Source organism: Schistocerca piceifrons, chromosome 9 (genome assembly GCF_021461385.2).
Source record: "Schistocerca piceifrons isolate TAMUIC-IGC-003096 chromosome 9, iqSchPice1.1, whole genome shotgun sequence".
Classification (NCBI taxonomy): Eukaryota; Metazoa; Arthropoda; class Insecta; order Orthoptera; family Acrididae; genus Schistocerca; species Schistocerca piceifrons.
In genome coordinates this window covers 53,863,200-53,883,801 of record NC_060146.1, presented here as the reverse complement: position 1 = coordinate 53,883,801, position 20,602 = coordinate 53,863,200, and the positions used below count along the sequence as shown (strand labels likewise).

Genomic DNA, 20,602 nt, shown 5'->3' with positions numbered 1-20,602 from the left:
GGACATTTGCCACGGTTTTACCTACTCCGAAGGGTTGGGTCCCTTGTCTCCCCCTCGTCCTCCTCATCGCTGTCACACAGTAAAGGTACTTACTGAGGCCTTCCGCTGGTATTCTTAACATAGGACCAGAATCTCTTTGGATTTTCCGCCACATTTCTAGAGAGAGTTTCGTTGTGGAAACGATTAAATGCATCTCGCATTGAAATCCGCACCAAATTGCGAGCCACAGTAAAACTTAACCAATCTTGGAGATTTTGCGCTCATCTAAATTATACGTGCCTTTTTCGGTGCCCCTGCAGCAGCTTTCTGTCGTGTTTTGTGTACCATGGGGGATCAGTTCCGTCTGTTATTAATTTCTTTGGTATGAATCTCTCGAGTGCTTTTGATACTATTTCCTTGAACTTAAGCCACATATGGTCGTCACTTACATAGTTTGGAAGGATTGGAGACTGTCTCTTAGAATGACGTCAACCGAATTTTTAGTTGCTTTTATAGATAGATATATTTCGCGTTTACTTTTGGTGAATTTCTTTGTTACGGAATTGAGCCTCGCTCGACTGTGTGTTCACTAATCCCTGTATACGTCGTGATGCTCAGAATTATTTGTGGCTAAGAGGTCAAGTGTGTTTTCGTAACCATTTACAATTTGAATGGCCTCGTGAACTAATTATTCAAAAAAAAGCATTTAGAACAATTACGGAAGTTGTTTTCTATCTACAATAGGGTCTGAAGATATATTTTTGTCAACATACGGAAGGTAGATTGAAGTCACTGCCAACTATAACTGTAGGAGTAGGGATAGGTAATTGCGATGAGACTCCAGTTTTCTGTGAAATTTTCAGCAACTGTTTCATCTGAGACCGGGGGTCGGTAAAAGGAGCCAGTTATTAATTTATTCCCGTTGTCGAATATAACCTCTGCCATACTAGGTCACAGGAACTATCTGCTTCAATGCCGCTTGTGAGCTGCAACACACGTTACATTATTTTTCCTGAAGTTGTGCTTCTTGTTTGTGTTGTAGTGGAGATCATTACAATTATGGCTTTTCCCATCAAAACCTCGGATGCTTGCTCTGTGACCCTGTAAATGCCAGAGCTAAACAATGTAGAACAACAACGTAAGTTACAAGCATAGCATTCCGTATTACTTCATTTCCTTATTTCTAACATTTTAAAATTTTACGTCGTCTTTAGATGACATGTCAACCGTAGATGTTCTTTGTTTATGAACGTAATTTCAGTCATGTTTTGAACATTGTCCCGCTACACTTTATTAACTAATGTCTCGCCGCAAGGGATATCGGATTTTAGAGAGTAAATTAATATGGACTATGTCGTTCTTCTTTTCAAACATTCACATACCCATTTCTGCTTTCCTTATTGTCTTTTGGGCATGCAGCTGTAGTAATTAAAGTAGGCACAAATGCAGTGATCAAAAAGAAATGATTAGCGTACATTCGCATTCTCTTTACATCGTTCCTTTCTTGTTGCTCCCATGCCGATGGACTGTTTTCATCGCCATCAGTAAGCGTGAAAAGAAGCTACCCTACAGACAGAGGGATCTATATTTATGCTTGGCAAAACTAACTACATACTGACATAATCGTCGGTATTGCTTTCGTTTCCAAAAAGTTATGAATATTTCGATTTCGGAAAAGAAGCTCAGTATTTGGGCAAGATGTCGAAGAAGAAGGTCCCTTACGTACTGGTTGTATCGAGTAAGATGTGGAGACGGCGGTTTGAAAGCGGACAGAAGAAGTACGAGGAAGGGCGTCCCTTACCTGAGGGATCGCTACTCAAGCTACCTGGCGAAGGGGCAAGTGTGGCAAATGTCCTGCGTGGCAAATGTCCGGCATTCGCCGAACTTCAGGGTCATAGAGGTACTGTTTGCCGCTTCATTCACGCGTATGTTCAATGTCGCATCCCCTCTGAGCACACCATAAAAGAGCGTGAAACAGGAATGCTAAACACACTTTCCTGTTTTAGAAGGACTTCAAATTTTGTGGAATTGTTTTGAGAGGTGGGCCTCTAGTGCAGTCAGGCTAAACTCCAAGTGGGGGGAGGGGGGGGGGGGTCAGCTCACGTTCCAGTCCCGGCATCTTCTCAGACAGGTTGAATCGTATGACGGGTCGTCAGCAGAGTCAAAGATTTTCAATAACGTCGCTCTTTGCACATCACACTGTGAACTGTCGTTTTCGACCGCCAAATGTGTACATGAATGCCCCAAGGGAAGGGATAGTTTTGCTGACACATTTCATACGAACGCCTTTTCGTTTTGACTCTCAGGGCGGCGTATCCTAAATCCTTTCCGATGAGAAAATCGCCTTGTTTGAACACTTGGTGTCGCGGTCCTGGCATTAGAATGAATTCAGAACCACCGCCATATGCAGCAGCCACCACGCGGTCCAAGAGGATCTGCTCGGTGGTAAAGCGACCGTCGACAAACAGGATCCCTACGGCTGTCAACAATGAAGCCTCCCCATAACAACACAGAACTTCAGAAACAGTTACCGCTCACCACGGATCTCTGCGCACACGAACACGGCCGTCAGCTAGCGTCAGAGTACGATTAGACTCGTCTGTGAAAAACAAATTTCGCCAGTGACGAAGTTGCGTGTTGACAGGAAAAGAGCAGAACTGAAGGCGAGCTACAACATATTGTCGTGTCAAGCGAGGTACTCGAACAGCACGTCTTGGTCGTAAGCTGTTCATTAAAGTCTGATCGGACACAGCGGCTCCAGTGGCCCTCTTGAGACCGTCCTGCAGTACTATGTCGGTATCCGCACGACGTCGCAACGCAGACGTGGACAGGTATCGGTCTTCATGTGAGATTGTAATGCGTCAGCGACCGTGTCCACCTCGGTTTGTGCACTGACCTGCCTCCCTGTAGCGTGCCTACAACGTACGGACGACACATGGAGAGACATTGTTATCTGATCGGTGTCTGTAGCAACAGGACCCAACGTACATCCTGTTTTGATCAACAGATCGCCCTTGCAACCTGCCCTGCATTAAGATGCCGCATTGCACGTGCTTGCTTGAATACAACGTCCACAACTGACAACAGCCGTTTGCGTAGCTCAGTAGAAAACACTGGGACACCGGCACTCACTTCCTTCTGAGGGTCGCCTGACAAAGTAATGTACAGGGTGTTACAAAAAGGTATGGCCAAACTTTCAGGAAACATTCCTCGCACACAAATGAAGTAAAGATGTTATGTGGACATGTGTCTGGAAACGCTTAATTTCCATGTTAGAGCTCATTTTAGTTTCGTCAGTATGTATTGTACTTCCTCGATTCACCGCCAGTTGGCCCAATTGAAGGAAGGTAATGTTGACTTCGGTGCTTGTGTTGACATACGACTCATTGCTCTACAGTACTAGCATCAAGCACATCAGTACGTAGCATCAACAGGTTGGTGTTCAACACGAATGTGGTTTTGCAGTCAGTGCAATGTTTACAAATGCGGAGTTGGCAGATGCCCATTTGATGTATGGATTAGCACGGGGCAATAGCCGTGGCGCGGTACGTTTGTATCGAGACAGATTTGCAGAACGAAGGTGTCCCGACAGGAAGACGTTCGAAGCAATTGATCGGTGTCTTAGAGAGGACGGAACATTCCAGCCTATGACTCGCGACTGGGGAAGACCTAGAACGACGAGGACACCTGCAATGGACGAGGCAATTCTTCGTGCAGTTGACGATAACCCTAATGTCAGCGACAGAGAAGTTGCTGCTGTACGAGGTAACGTCGACCACGTCACTGTATGGAGAGTGCTACGGGAGAACCAGTTATTTCCGTACCATGTACAGCGTGTGCAGGCACTATCAGCAGCTGATTGGCCTCCACGGGTACACTTCTGCGAATGGTTCATCCAACAATGTGTGAATCGTCATTTCAGTGCAAATGTTCTCTTTACGGATGAGGCTTCATTTCAACGTGATCAAATGGTAAATTTTCACAATCAACATGTGTGGGCTGACGAGAATCCGCACGCAATTGTGCAATCACGTTATCAACACAGATTTTCTGTGAACGTTTGCGCAGGCATTGTTGGTGATGTCTTGATTGGGCCCCATGTTCTTCCACCTGCGCTCAATAGAGCACGTTGTCATGCTTTCATACGGGATACTCCACCTGTGCTGCTAGAACATGTGCCTTTACAAGTACGACACAACATGTGGTTCATGCACGATGGAGCTCCTGCACATTTCAGTCTAAGTGTTCGTATGCTTCTCAACAACAGATTCGCTGACCGATGGATTGGTAGAGACGGACCAAGTCCATGGCCTCCACGCTCTCCTGACCTCAACCCTCTTGACTTTCATTTATGGGAGCATTTGAAAGCTCTTGTCTACGCAACCACGGTACCAAATGTAGAGACTCTTCGTGCTCGTATTGTGGACGGCTGTGATACAATACGCCATTCTCCAGGGCTGCATCAGCACATCAGGGATTCCATGCGACGGAGGGTGGATGCATGTATCCTCGCTAACGGAGGACATTTTGAACATTTCCTGTAACAAAGTGTTTGAAGTCACGTTGGTACGTTCTGTTGCTGTGTGTTTCCATTCCATGATTAATGTGATTTGAAGAGAAGTAATAAAATGAGCTCTAACATGGAAAGCAAGCGTTTCCGGACACATGTCCACATAGCAGATTTTCTTTCTTTGTGTGTGAGGAATGTTTCCTGGAAGTTTGGCCGTATCTTTTTGTAACACCCTGTATAACACAACCAATAGAGGGCAATTGTTTTTAATTGTCGCCTACACTGAAAGCGAAGATGTAAAGTCATGCAATAAGACCACAGGTGCCGCCCGTATTCACATAATCCTTTTCAGAATTGTATTACTATTTAACTTTACTAGCCAGACTGCTTTCCCAAATTGTTTTCTGGGGCATAAGAAATACACTTATCGCATAGCTTTAAGGTTCAGGGTTTAACTGTCTCTGCTTATGGGAGAAGTTCACAGTTTTTTATTACACCAAACTTCCTGTGTCCATCTTCAGCAGTATTTACACCATCTATAAAAGCCAAATTACAGGGTGACAATTATTGACCTATATGAAACAAAATCGTGATAACTTCTGACTGGTTTGCGTCAGGACGTTCAAACTGCATGGTTGGCCTCGGAACATGATGGGAATTAGTGATGTGAATATGGTTTCGTTTATCGACGAAGTTATCTTCATTTGGATGGGTTCGTCAATACGCACAATTGGTGCATTTGAGGTGTCCTGGCGTAACCAAAAGCACCGGAACAAAGATGCGGAATACAAGACCAGGGAAGGTGAGGAAACGTCGGCCAGTGGTGCTCGGAATTGGACAGCGCCGCGCCAAGAGCGACACATGGAAGAAGTGGATATAAGCGTCGCTCTTGCTGACCTCGGCGGCTCAGGTCAGCCCAGTTTGCAACTGACATTTGTGCTACGATATCAGATTGTCGTGATCCCTATCAAGTGCTTACTTGGACTGTGTATAGCAAGAACTTGACTGTTTTCATGTTGCCTCTCGCTAGCGACATTTGCTGCAGTGAAAGTTAAGCATTGTCAATTTGCTTTCTAGAAATAAAACTACTAATGTCATATCTTTGAATTGTTGAATAGCATTCCGAGAACGCAGCATCCTTTAGGCACCCTATAAGCAACGACTGGGCAAGCTCCCACATGAGGGACTGATGATATGTCTGCGTAAGCAGAAGAAACTAACGATCAAAGTCCGAAAACAATTTATTGGACTGTTCAATTAACCAAAACAAATTCTCCAAGTATAACACCATCACAAAACAGTGATACGTCTTCGAATCACAACAACATACAAGAATAATATAGGAAACAACTGAAATAATTTCCGCCAGAGACTTCTCCGATATACCAAGCCTAATCCAGAGATCAGCGAGAAGATCCAAGCCGGGCTGCCGGGGTGGCAGCTATACACGTCTCCTAGCGGTCGATGAACTGCCGATGTGCGATTTTTTTTTTTCTTTATTGTGATTTTAACACCTTATACAAAGGCGGGCTGGCAGCAGCACAATACGCCGCTCTTCAGCCTTGAGTGTTACAACAAGTAGTACATAAAGGTGGCACAGAGTAGACAGTAAAAACGGTGGGCAAAAAATGTAGACACTAAAAATCGATAAAACACGTAGCCGTTCACGCTAGACGAGAAACATCACTAACACTGGGCGACACGATGCACAGAACATGGATGATGGCGACGGCACGTGAACGATGGGGGCGTGACGGCGAACAACACTACACACAAACGAAGGCACACACACGAAACACTGACGGCGATGATCCCCGGCGCGCGAATGTTCACTGAGCGTGTACGAGTCCGGGGACCTGCCAAGAGAGGAGGTGGAGGAGGAGGAATGGGAAGGGGAATGGGAGAGGGGGGAGCAGAGATGCCATGGGCAAAGGAGAGAGGGGGAGGGAGGAAGGGGGAGGGAAGCCCGGTGGAGAGGGGAGGAGGGAGGGGGAAAGGAAAGAGGAGGGAAGGGAAGGGAGGGAGGGAGGGTGCCTAAAGGAGAGGACATAGGAGGTGGGGGGGAGGATCAAAGTTGATAAGAGGGGTAGATGGAGGGGACGAGGACATCATCAGGGAGGGGGAGCTGGCGGAAGCCACCTTGGGAGAGGGTAAGGAGGGTGGAGAGATGGAGACCGGGGGGGACGTGGGAATACAGGCGCGGCAGCGGGCGGGGGTGGGAGAGGATCGGGGAAACGAGCGGGTGAGGAGGATCGACTTTACGTGAGGTGTACAGGATACGTATCCTTTCAAGGAAAAGGAGGAGGTGGGGGAAGGGGATGAGATCATACAGGATCCGCGTGGGGGAGGGGAGACGGATGCGATAGGCAAGGCGGAGAGCATGGTGTTCAAGGATTTGGAGGGATTTATAGAAGGTAGGGGGGGCGGAGATCCACGCTGGATGGGCGTAACAAAGGATAGGGCGGATGAGGGATTTATAGGTGTGGAGGATTGTGGAGGGGTCCAGACCCCACGTGCGGCCGGAAAGGAGCTTGAGGAGACGGAGTCGGGAACGTGCCTTGGCTTGGATCGTCTGGAGATGGGGAGTCCAGGAGAGGCGACGGTCGAGGGTGACGCCAAGGTACTTAAGGGTGGGAGTGAGGGCGATAGGACGGCCATAGACGGTGAGATAGAAATCAAGGAGGCGGAAGGAAGGGGTGGTTTTGCCTACAATGATCGCCTGGGTTTTGGAGGGATTGACCTTGAGCAACCACTGGTTGCACCAAGCGGTGAACCGGTCAAGATGGGATTGGAGAAGGCGTTGGGAGCGTTGCAGGGTGGGGGCAAGGGCGAGGAAGGCGGTGTCATCGGCAAACTGGAGGAGGTGGACAGGAGGCGACGGCGGCGGCATGTCCGCCGTGTACAAAAGGTACAGAAGGGGGGAGAGGACGGAGCCTTGGGGCACACCGGCGGAGGGGAAAAAGGTGTAGGAATCGGTGTTATGGATGGTGACATAGGAAGGACGGCGGGAGAGAAAGGAACCGCTCAGACGGACGTAGTTAATGGGAAGGGCAAAGGTTTGGAGCTTGAAGAGGAGACCGGAATGCCAGACGCGGTCATAAGCGCGTTCAAGGTCAAGGGAGAGGAAGATGGCGGAGCGACGGGAATTAAGCTGTTCGGAAAGGAGATGAGTGAGGTGAAGGAGAAGATCGTCGGAAGAGAAGGATGGCCGAAAGCCACACTGGGTGACGGGAAGGAGGCGGTGCTGGCGGAGATGCTGGTGGATGCGGCGGGTGAGGATAGATTCCAGGACCTTGCTGAAGACCGAGGTAAGGCTGATGGGACGGTAGGAGGAGACGGCAGACGGCGGTTTGCCAGGTTTAAGGAACATGAGGATACGGGAGGTTTTCCACAGGTTGGGGTAGTAACCGGTGGAGAGGACTACATTGTAGAGCCTGGCCAGGGTGGAGAGGAAAGAGACAGGAGCTTCACGAAGGTGACGGTAGGTGGCACGATCGTGACCAGGAGCGGTGTTGCGTTTGGTGCGGAGTGTATCAATGAGATCCTGTGTAGTGATAGGGGTATTGAGTTCCGTGTGTGTAATGTTGTCCAAGTACTGGAAACCAGGAGCGAGGGGAGGGGCAGAGGTGTCAGTTCGATCGCGAATATCCAGGAAGAGGGAGTAATCGAACTGGGGATCATCGGGGATGGAAAACACATCGGACGGGTAGGAGGCAAAGTGATTGGCCTTACTAAGGGCGTCAGGGAAGGGGTGATCATCATGGAGAAGAGGATAGTAGGGGGAGGGCTTAGTGCCGGTAAGGCGACGGAAGGCGGACCAGAACGTGGACGAGTTTATAGGGAGGGTAGCATTTAAACGGGTGCATGTCTGTCGCCAGTCCCGGCGTTTCTTAGCCGCGAGCAAATGTCGAATGTGTCGCTGGAGTTGCCGGTGGCGTCGTAGGGTGTCCGGGTCACGCGTGCGGAGGAAGGCACGGTAGAGACGACGGGATTCACGGAGGAGGAGGACGGCCTGTGGGGGTAAGGTAGGACGGTGGGGGCGGATGGCGACAGTTGGGACGTGGGCCTCCACAGCCTCAGACAAGGTCTGCTGGAGAAAGGAGGCGGCATGGGTGACATCGTCAGGGTGGTGGTAACCGATGTGCGACCGAGCGCCGGCCTTTATAGCGCTTCGGCGGATGAGTCCCTCGGAAGTATTTCGCATCACGTGGTTTGACGTGTGAAAATAGTTCCGGGATCTGCAGCGACCTCTTCCTTATGTTTATGTGGGCCGGTAGTGGCCCCTGGTGGCCGCTGGTGTCTTTGCTGTGTTGTTGTTGTTGTTGCTGTGGCCGTTCATCAATATTGCCTGTCAGTTGTGTAGTGCTTCGGTGTGTCTGCGAAGCGGGCAACCCGCGGCTTCCAGATGTCAGTTTGGTTGCTGATACTCTAGGCGCCGTGATGTCTGGTGGAGAAGGCCACAGCAACTGAGAATCCGCATTTCACTATCGACAAGTCTTTTCATCCTCAACGGGTGACTCTGTGGTCTGAAATGTCTGGTCACGGAATAAACGGTGTGATATTCGTTGACGCCACGGTGACTACCGAATGGTACGTAAAAGATTTCGAAGATGATTTCATCCTTATTATCCAAAGTGACCCTGATTTCGACAAAATGTGGTTCGTTCAGGAGGGAGCTTAATGCCATGGAAGCAGGAGCGTGTTTGATGTCCTGGAGGAGCTTTTGGGACCGCATTTCTGTGGGGCACACAGGGTCCACTGGCATGGTCCTCGATTGGCCGCCATATTCTCCGGGTCTGAACACATGTGACTCCTTTTTACGGGGCTATATTAAAGACAACGTGTACAGCAATAACCCCAAAATCATTACTGAGCTGAAAACAGCCATTTAGGAGGTTGCCGACAGCATCGATATCCCGAAACTTCAGTGGGTCATGCAGAATTTCGCTATTCGTCTGAACCACATCATCACCAGTTATGCCCGTCCCCGGTAGCTGAATGGTCAGCGAGACGGATTGTCAATCCTCTGTGCCTGGGTTCGATTACCGGCTGGGTCGGGGACTTGGGACTGAGTGTTGGGCTGTCCTCATCATCATCCTCTCATCATCATCGACTGCTGGTCGCCGAAGTGGCGTCACATTGAAAGACCGGCACCCGGCGAACGGTCTGCCCGACGGGGGGCCCTAGCTATACGAATAAATGAATAAAAAATCACCAGTGATGGCAGGCATATCAAACATGTCATAACCTAAATGCAAATATCTGTAGTGACGTTTACGTGTTGAATTAAGGGTGTGCACGCCGTAGTTTGTAATTAATTTACTTTTTTCCCATATAAGTCAATAACTGTCATCCTGTATGACACCACACTTCATTTTTTTTTTTTAAAAAAAGGAAGATCGGTGCACTTTTTCTGTAGCACATTAGAAAAAGCTTTCGAAAGAAACTTCAACGATTTAACATGTATGGAACTTGTTTAAACATTAACAACATAAGATCGCAGCAAACTACGGAACTATCCACCGTCAAAAGAAGCAGTCCCACAAACTTCTGCTCTGCTGTGCCAAACGTTGGCAAACACGTTAACACAGGTACGGTCCCTATGTTTGTTGTTACAACTGATATATTAAGTGCAAGACCTCGGCCATTGTTGCATGCTACAAAGCGATTCTTGGCGGCCAAAACTGGATATCGAATTTCATGTGGACTTTCACAGCACAGACTCAGGTCACGCAGCATTTCATACCTTCGGCAGCCGTAGGTGTTTCCTGGTAGACTTCATCTTTTAATTTTCTTCATAGATGAGAGTCTTGATGTTACAGGTACAATGGCCATGCAAGTCATGTTAATTTCGCCACCGACTCAGCCAACAATTTTCACATGTTCTTTTAATCATCATTCATCAGTGTTCTGCCAAAAGGCAGGTTTTCACATGGTAGTTCTCCACGCTGTCCGGTCTTCTGCCATCCTCTTCAGGTCTGAATAATTTCCCCTTCCCTTTATGTCGTCTATTTTGTACCTCCTTCTTCCTCTCAGTCTTCTCCCACAAACCAAACCTCCCAAAGCATCTGCTAGCAAGCACTCCCTTCTCAATGAATGTCCCATCCAGTTATTTTTCCTTTCTGTTACAACCTTCAGCAGACATCTCCTCTCACCAAACCTTTTCAATACTCTTTCATTACTCACTCTTTCCATCCAGCTTATTCTCTCCATTTTCCTCCACACCACATCTCAAATGCCTCTAACCTTTTTTCATCCTCTCGTCTCAGAGTCCATGTTTCTGCCCCATATAGTGCGACACACCAGACAAAACATTTGCCAAGCCTTTTCCTTAGACCTTTATCTAATTTGCCACATAAAGAGTCTCCTCTTTCTGTTGAATGCCTCCTTCGCTATGGCAAATCGAGTTTCCAGCTCCTGGTGACACCTCAGGTCTTCAGTTATTGTGCTTCCAAGATATTTAAATGCACTTACTTGGCTAATGGTAGACTCTCCTATTTTGATATTGGACAGTCTGCGTCTTACACTGAAGACTATACTCTTTGTTTTTGCTGTGTTTATTTGCATCCCATACTCCAGACAAGCTTCATTCAGCTCTTCCCGCATGTTATTCACTGCCAACACTATTTCTGCCATTAATACTATGTCATCAGCAAATCTTTCCACCAATACATATTCCTCTTTTCCCACCTAAGCCTCTCGCAACAATCTCTTCAAGGTACGCGTTAAACAACAGTGGGGAAAGGCAACAGCCTTGTGTAACACCTCGCCCAATGCTGCTTCCTTCTGACATTTCATTTCCAATCCTTTTCTTCATTTTCTCATGTAAATATAGATTCTGTATCAATCGTCTCTCTTTCCATTTTACTGTTTTGCTCTTCAAAATATCCATCAGCTTGTTCCACTGAACTCTGTAAAAGCCTTTACTAAAACTATAAAAACAGCAACGATTTCTCTACCTTTTTCCATATATCATTCCCCGATAGTTCTTAACAGGCCAATAGCATCTCTTGTTCCTTTTCCTCCTCTAAATCCGAACTGCTCCTCTGCAATCCCTCTATCCAGCTTGCCATATAGCCTTCTATTCAACACTCTCAGCAAGACTTTTAGCTGCACGAGAAATTTGACTGATGGTCCTATACTCTTCACATTTTTTAGTGTTTCTCTTTTTCTCTATCGGTATCATAACAGTTGCAAGACGTTCTGAGGCCATTCCCCTTTGTCATATATCTCGTTACAGAGCCAGACTGTTTCTTTTGTTGCCTTGTTTCCCAGACTCTTCAACAGTTGTGCTGGCAAAGCATCAATTCCACATGCCTTCCTGTTCTTTATCTCCTTCAGCACATTTTCTACTTCTGCTTCCAAGATGGTGAATCCCTTTCCATCTTCCGTCAGATATTGCTCCTCTTCAACCTTAATTTCGCTTTGTATTTCATCCTCTTTATACAGACTTTCAGTCTATTCTTGCCATCTGTTCAAAACCTCCTGTGGTTCGTCTATTAGAGTACCATCCGCTCATTCTATTTCCATGTTATTCCTCTTTCCTTTACGTTCAAAAACTATCTCACTAGCCAGTCCACACAACATTTCATACTTTCCCTCTTCCTCTATTTTCTCCATTTCGTCGCATTTCTGTTTCATCCATTTTCCCTTGCTTCTTCAGTTTCCCTCCTTAATTCGTTATTCAGTTTCCTGTATCTCATTTTGCCGTCTTCATTTCTACATGTTTCCACTTTCTCCGCTCTTCGATCTTTTTCAACATTTTTCTGTTATCCATTCTTTCCTGGTACTTTGGGATACTCTAATTCCTAATACTTCTTTGGTGAGTCCATGAGTCCTTCCCTCATTTTTATCCATTTGTAATTAACACTTTCATCAACACTACCTCTTTCCCTTTTTTCCATAAATCTGCTTTCCAAATCTGATGCCTTTGATACCTCTTTGAGTCTTTGTATGTTTAGTCTTTCTTTTGCTTTACCTCTCCAGACGATTTTCAATTCACTTGTATTTCTCCGTCTACTAGGTTGTGGTATGAATTTATATCCGCTCCTGGATAAGCTTTGGCATTCTTCAAACAGTTCTTAAATATTTTTTCTATCAGGATGTAGTTCAAATAATTTTTTACCCACAGCTAATGAGTTTTCTTTACAGAAACTAATTAGTCGTTCACCTCTCTCATTTATTATCCGTAATCCAAATTTCCTACTGTATCTTACTCTCTTCCCCCACGATGATAATGCAGGCATTTCTATTTTCCTTCTAGATGAGTTCCTGTATTTTCTCATAATATTCTTCCACTTCCTCATCTCTATGCTGGCTGATTGGCATATATACCTGTATTAACACCAAATCTTTTGAATTACCCTTCAGTCGTATCATCATCGGTCTTCCATCAATATATTGTACCTTCTTTTAAGGAGGCCTGCATTTATTCGCGCCGAATAGGAGGGACGTACGTCATGCTGGTGCCACATATGTTGCCTTATATCCAATGAAATGTCTTCCAATGACTGCGGTAGCTTTTCGTTTAGGAACTACGGACACTTGTAGCTATTTAACGCTCTATCAATAAAACAGTGGCCAATGATGCGGTTCCTGTAAACTCCACACACTGTATATTGTTTATCTGTTTTCTTCTGCTAGCGTAGGTTTTCAACTGACTAGTAGAGGATACTGAGAAGATATTCGCCAATGACTTGTAGGTATACATCATCCTTAAACAAAACGTTACACAGAAACGCCGCATCATTTTCCATCTTTCGTAGACACCATTTGGAGAACTGTAATCGATTTCGAAATTCACTGATATAACGCTGTTGATGGAACGAAATTTGAAAAGAATGGAACGTGTTGGAATGCAGTATTTGTTAGACTCTGCTCTAGCTGATCCCACTCGTACGTGCAAGCTGCCCGATAAATGTTTCTTGCCGAAGTGTTAGCTGCAATGCACTCAACAGTTGCTCTTATACTTCGCTGGCGTATTTCACAGTTCACACTCTGTGTTCCTTGATTTTTGTAATGATACTTTACCTGACAATAAAAAAAGATAAGCACTTACAACAAATCAAAATGGTTGAAATGGCTCTTAGCACTATGGGACTTAACTTCTGAGGTCATCAGTCCCCTAGAACTTAGAACTACTTAAACCTAACCAACCTAAGGACATGACACACATCCATGCCCGAGGCAGGATTCGAACCTGAGACCGTAGCGGTCGCGCGGTTCCAGACTGTAGCGCCTAGAACCGCTCGGCCACTCCGGCCGGCTACAAGGAATCCCTTGAGTACGAGGTCGCAAGTTCCATCTTCAATACGGCTAATTTGAAAGTGTTGTATTACCAGTTGACAGGAAAAATGTTAGCTGCTAATGACCCACCATGTGCACGAGGAGGACGACAGAAAATGAGAGTCCGGGAGTGCAGAGATCAACCTCCTGTGTGATGTATGTATTACACTTCACGAAACGGAGGTCGTCAGCATTGAAGAAATGTTCAAAATAAACCGCTAACTTGTACCATGAACACCGAAATAAAAATGGCGCGTCACAGTGATCACAAAGGTTCGCACCATCAAGATCGAGGGCGAACTCCGTGCGAGTTACAAACAGTCCAGCGCGTTCAGCTGGGTTTCCACTCTTAAAATAATGTACATAGAATCACACTGGTGTAACGGCGTGATGAGGACTGACAGAATGTGGTGGCATGCAGCCGAATGCGAAACAATCAGTCCTTTAAGGCGTAGCTGCAGATAATATGTTTTACAGGCACAGAAACATCCAATGGCTGAATTTGTGCAGCGGTTCCAGGTGGTGTGAACTACAATGTCACCACACTTTTCAGGAGGGATAGCTTGCTCCAAGGAAGTATGATTTTATACACAAACCAGGAATCAAGCAAAAGCAAATTATTTGAACAAGTTATTGGTCAAAAGCAGTGCTCGTACCATAGTTGTCCAAAACAAGGGTGATGACCAGCGCGGCTCGACACGTGTTTCAATATCATTTTGACTCGTTAAGCACGTATCGTCATAGTTGTACTCCAAATGCACATTGTCCGCAGAAGCAAGCGGATACAATGCTACACATTCCCGACGGGGTCAGGGATTTTCTCTGCCTCGTGATGACTGGGTGTTGTGTGATGTCCTTAGGTTAGTTAGGTTTAAGTAGTTCTAAGTTCTAGGGGACTGATGACCATAGATGTTAAGTCCCATAGTCCTCAGAGCCATTTGAACCATTTTTTTTTTTTTTTTTTTTTTTTTTTTTTTTTTTTTTTTTTTTTTTTTTTTGGCTACACATTCCACTGACTCATCTCGCAGAAATGCTACTAACATTTCATCTGGCATTTCTTTTCCACTCTGAGAAATCCCTTGGGTTCCTTTCTATATCTACATCTACATCCCGCAAGCCACCCAACGGTGTGTAGCGGAGGGCACTTCACGTGCCACTGTCATTACCTCCCTTTGCTGTTCCAGTCGCGTCTGGTTCGCGGGAAGAACGACTGCCGGAAAGCCTCCGTGTGCGCTCGAATCTCTCTAATTTTACATTCGTGATCTCCTCGGGAGGTATAAGTAGGGGGAAGCAATATATTCAATACCTCATCCAGAAACTCACCCTCTCGAAACGTGGACAGCAGCTACACCACGATGCAGAGCGCCTTTCTTACAGAGTCTGCGACTTGAGTTTGCTAAACATCTCCGTAACGCTATCACGTTTACCAGATGACCCTGTGACGAAACGCGCCGCTCTTCTTTGGATCTTCTCTATCTCCTCTGTCAACCCGTACGGATCCCACACTGATGAGCAATACTCAAGTATAGGTCGAACGAGTGTTTTGTAAGCCGCCTCCATTGTTGATGGACTACATTTTCTAAGGACTCTCCCAATGAATCTCAACCTGGTACTCGCCTTACCAACAATTAATTTTATATGATCATTCCACTTCAAATCGTTCCGCACGCATACTCCCAGATATTTTACAGAAGTAACTGCTACCAGTGTTTGTTCCGCTATCATATAATCATACAATAAAGGATCCTTCTTCCTATGTATTCGCAATACATTACATTTTTCTATGTTAAGGGTCAGTTGCCACTCCCTGCACCAAGTGCCTATCCGCTGCAGACCTTCCTGCATTTCCCTGCAATTTTCTAATGCTGCAACTTCTCTTTATACTACAGCATCATCCGCGAAAAGCCGCATGGAACTTCGGACACTATCTACTACGTCATTTATATATATTATGAAAAGCAATGGTCCCATAACACTCCCCTGTGGCACGCCAGAGGTTACTTTAAAGTCTGTAGACGTCTCTCCATTGAGAACAACATGCTGTGTTCTGTTTGCTAAAAACTCTTCAATCCAGCCACACAGCTGGTCTGATATTCCGTAGGCTCTTACTTTGTTTATCAGGCGACAGTGCGCAACTGTATCCGACGAAATGTCAACTTCGACAACTGTTGCTGCAGATATAATGCAATGTTTATTTTGTTTATCGTTGGAATTGATCTGCTTTATATCAACACCGCTAACACTTGCACTGTGGTCGGTTACTCGGCGACAGCAGTTCAACTACACCGGGTAGCCCCATACTGTGCTCACTACTGGCTACCTACAGTTCCGCCCCCTGTTGCCATTAACGCGCAATATTGCGGTTGCATGGTAGACAGCATGTGGGGCGTCGAAAGCCGTAAGCATCATTTAGCGACCTCATACTCAAGTGGTTCCTTGTAATTGCGAAAACCAACTCTTTCCATACACGACAGGAAGATATCATTTTTAATAAAGTGCAACAATCACAAAGTAATCCACTAATAGGTAACCCAAAATATATGAAGATGCCATGTATGGGAAAAATATAGAATTACTAATTTATTCAAAAATTCTGGAATAACAATAGCATTCACAACTGACAATACTTTACAACAAAAATTAGGACATACCATAAGTAAAGATAATGAAAAATTTACCAGATCAGGAGTGTATAAGATCCAATGTAGAGGCTGTGAGAAAATATATATCGGCCAAACAAGTCGTAATTTTGCATTAGGGTACAAAGAACATACGTCGGGTACCTCACGAACAAAACCTGTATTTGGCCATCACATAACATTCAATAATCATGCTGAAGGGACAGTACAACAGAATCTACAAGTTTTTCATTATGCAAATAAAGGCTTACTTATGAATATCTTAGAAGAAATCGAGATACATGCTCATTTGAAAACCAAATCATCAATGCTGCTCAATGAACAATTAGATTTTTGCGAAAAATATTTTCACGACCTTTTTGACGAAATTTTATAATGAAGATGCACCTACTCTTTCGTATTAAAATATAAGATTAGTTATACCCATGGCAAAAGCTATGTATGAAAAATATGCTATATAACGTATAAAATTTTTATTAAACTGAAATTGATTATTATAAAAACTATTAGATCGATGAGTTCTAAATATTTAATCAGCGGTCTCATCAGTTATTCAGACAAACATAATGCGGAACATACTCCTGGCTGCTTTCCTACTGTTATAAAAAATGTTCCTATGAAAATTGCAGTTAAAGTAAGACGATTCTGCAACATCCATCAAAGATGCAACTGTGATGTAGGCGACCCGGTATAATCGATATATACCACAACTCCAAGGACTTCTACATCTTTGATTTAACTGACACTGTAATAGTATTAAGGTTGCCAATAGAGGGCACAGCTATTACACATCGTAGTTTACCATTTTTATATAAAATATAAATAAGTTCTACACATACTATCTGTTAATCAGACATTTTAAATGAATCAATTTTATGTTGTTAGTGTATTTCGTATTTTTATACTTTGACGATAGCGTCGTATTATGAACGCTGATTGGCAGTTGTGAAGTAGTGTGAGAGGAAGTAGGCGGAGCCTCTGCATATTTAAGCTCATGCTCAGCACTCACAACCATCAGTTGACTTCGTAGCAGCTGAGGAGAGCTCCGCCTATCCTCCAAGGAAGCCATGGGTATAATTTTTATTTTATATTGTTAAAATTTTGTCGTCATTAGACACTTTTCATTTTATTTTAAGATTTGTTTCTAGTGTTTTCTAAAATTAATTCACAGGTCTGAAGATGCTTATATAAATATAACCGAAACCGGTCACATATGTTATTGAGACGTAAGTGTTGTGATCAAGACAGAACTTTAGTTAAAATACTTGTAAGAAGACACGGTGGGATGTCGATGTAACTCACTGCGTACTTGTGCGCAGCACATGACGGTGTGCGGGGACTCACCTTGTCGGTGTCCAGCCCCTTGGTCATGGCCCAGGTGGAGACGACGTAGTCCATGACGCGCTCGCTCAGCGCCTTGGGTACCTCGTGCAGCTTCATGAACTCCCGCACGTTGTTCAGCATGTCGTGGTACTTGGCCGTCGCCGACGTCATCTGCTGGATGATGGTCGTCACGTGACCGAAGATGGTGGCGTACAGCAGCGCTGTGGGTCGAGAGAGAGCAGTGCGAAATGACGTTAATTGATGACACGAGTGATTACGAGAATTCACACATACCGCACAGGCTTTATTCCACCCACTGCTTTAAAAAAAAATCTGTGTGAAATCTTATGGAACTTAACTGCTAAGGTCATCAGCCCCTAAGCTTACGCACTACTTAACCTAAATTATCCAAAGGACAAACACACACACCCATGCCCGAGGGAGGACTCGAACCTCCGCCGGGACCGGCCGCACAGTCCATGACTGCAGCGCCTGAGACCGCTCGGCTAATCCCGCGCGGCACACTGCTTAACTCATGTTATTGATTAATGCAGATATTACGAATATTAAATTTCTTGGAAGCAGAACAGTTAATACGATACCGATGCATGTCCTTTGTAATGAAACTAGTAATGATCTACATTTATTTCGATTCAGAAGGAATATCTCAAGATAGATTTTTGATATAAGTGTAAGACGTGTATATTACTATTGTCTAGTGTCAAACCACAATTTATGAAAGATGTTTATATTTTATTAATAGGATTAAGTAGGAATAATTAATATTTGTCATGCTGGAAATAATTGTGGTAGCAGGGAATATCTGCACCAAAGCATTGTTGGCAAGAGAGACCCCACATTGATATAATTTCAAAAAGGGCAGGGGGGACAGCGTATGGATACATTTTAAGAAAAGAGCGGGAAAGACCTCGCATTGATACATTTTGTAATGGTAGCAGGGATTGTCTGCACCAGAAAGCATTGTTGCCAGAAGAGGGCGCACTTTAGCATTCGTAGGCAGTCGGTATTTAGTATGCGAGAAGTGAAGCGAGTCTGTAGCAGGTCTGAAGCGAGAGGTTGAGAGGAGCCTACCAGCCACTAGCTATGATTTACAAGAGATTATAAACGGATGTACAGAGACATCAGCTAACTATTATCATTAGAGGAACTAATATTATTGAATTAATCTTCTGAGAAACTCAAGACTACTGAAGGTATGTTTGTGCAATGCTAGTTGTAAGATTATTGTAAAAAGTAAGTCCCATTTGAAAGTTTGTAAAATCATTTCATTTAGAATATAAGTAATTTTTGCCAGCAGTATTGCATTTCTGACTATAATCCATCCCAAAAACCATCAACGTAAAACTTTCAAAATTTTATTGTTGTCAAGAAAAAGTTTAACTGTGAATTACGTAACTTCAGTCAAATTAATTAAAGAATAACGTCAGCTTTGCTATTAAAGAATAACGTCAGCTTTGGTAATAAATACCGCCACTCATTATGAAAACCCAGCAGCAGCTAATAGAGTATAGTAAAACAGGGTAAGTATATTCATGTCGCAGTTCGATGTAGCAGTCTGATGGCGATCCAGTAAAAGTGAAAAAGGTAAGGAACAGCTTTTGGTTATTGCAGGTAACGACTGAGGGCCATGACGACGACACATTCTATGTTCCGTCGAAATAATCAGAAAATATCTTTTAATAAGCAGCATTTAAATTTGTATGCGAATATTGAGAAAGAGAATTAATTTCAAAGGGAAGATTTCATTTTTTATTATTAAGAAAGAGATAGAAATCCTAAGTGAAGGTTTCATAGGTTATTTTAGAAGGGAAGGTTTCGTAGGTTCTTGTATAAAAGGGAAGGTTGCGTAATAAATGAGATACAGAGGAGACGGGAAGCTTTCATAAGCAATAGAACGTCAGCACGCCCGGCTAGCGGAGCGGTCTAACGCGCTACTTCCCGAGCTGGAAGGCGTAGCCGTCCCCAGCACGAATCCTCCCTGCGGATTAGTCTCGAGGTCCGGAGTGCCGGCCAGCCTGTGGATGGTTTTTAAGGCGGTTTTCCATCTACCTCGGCGAATGCGGGCTTCTTCCCCTTATTCCGCCTCAGTTACACTATGTCGGCGATTGCTGCGCAAACACTGTCTCCACATACGCGTACACCATAATCACTCTACCACGCATACATTTAGGGTTACACTCTTCTGGTTTGAGACGTTCGGCAGGCGGGTCTACTGGGGCCGAACCGCAGAATAACCCTGGGTTCGGTGTGGTGCAGCGGTGGGGTGGGTGGACTGCTGTGGCCTGTTGTCGGGTGTCAACCACTGAGGGCTATGGTGAGACGAAGCCTCTTCGTCGTTTCTAGTCCCCGGTTTAATTCACAATACACAATACAATAGAACATCAGCTGTATTACTCTGACACATTTTCCACCTACATTTTGTATTACTATTAACTCACGAAAACTACTCCTACCTTCATTTTCAATCTATACATAATAATTTTGTCACCTTTTTTTTTTTATTGAGAAACTAACATTTCCAGTAACATTAGAGGGAGCTTTTACTCCAATAATTATCATTATTCATGGCCACGTGTGATCAATACCCTGTATTTAAAACGTAATGTTATTTGAACATTGTATGTTTTACATATAGTTTACAATAGAATACGAAAATGTTTGAATTTTCATTGTAACGGAAGTGGCTACAGCTCCTCGCTGTCAGTAATATGTTTTAATCAACAACGCCAATATTTTCATAAGCTACTCGGGAGAAAGTTGAATTTTGTGCCTAGCAAGTCAAGCTGGGCGTAGGTTGTGTTCCAAAAATGAACAGCGTAGAGACAGAAGTGATGACACTTTCTGC

The 20,602-nt window shown here is 44.7% G+C and overlaps 1 protein-coding gene across 1 annotated transcript in view; it reads right to left on the bottom strand.

The window, feature by feature from the left end:
• Nucleotides 1-20,602, bottom strand: part of LOC124716698 (potassium voltage-gated channel protein eag-like) — a 242,665-nt gene that overhangs the window by 148,661 nt on the left and 73,402 nt on the right. Inside the window, exon 3 of the mRNA XM_047243239.1 lies at nucleotides 17,758-17,957. Within this exon, the coding sequence (XP_047099195.1) occupies nucleotides 17,758-17,957 (200 nt within the window). The remainder of the gene's footprint in view (nucleotides 1-17,757; nucleotides 17,958-20,602) is intronic.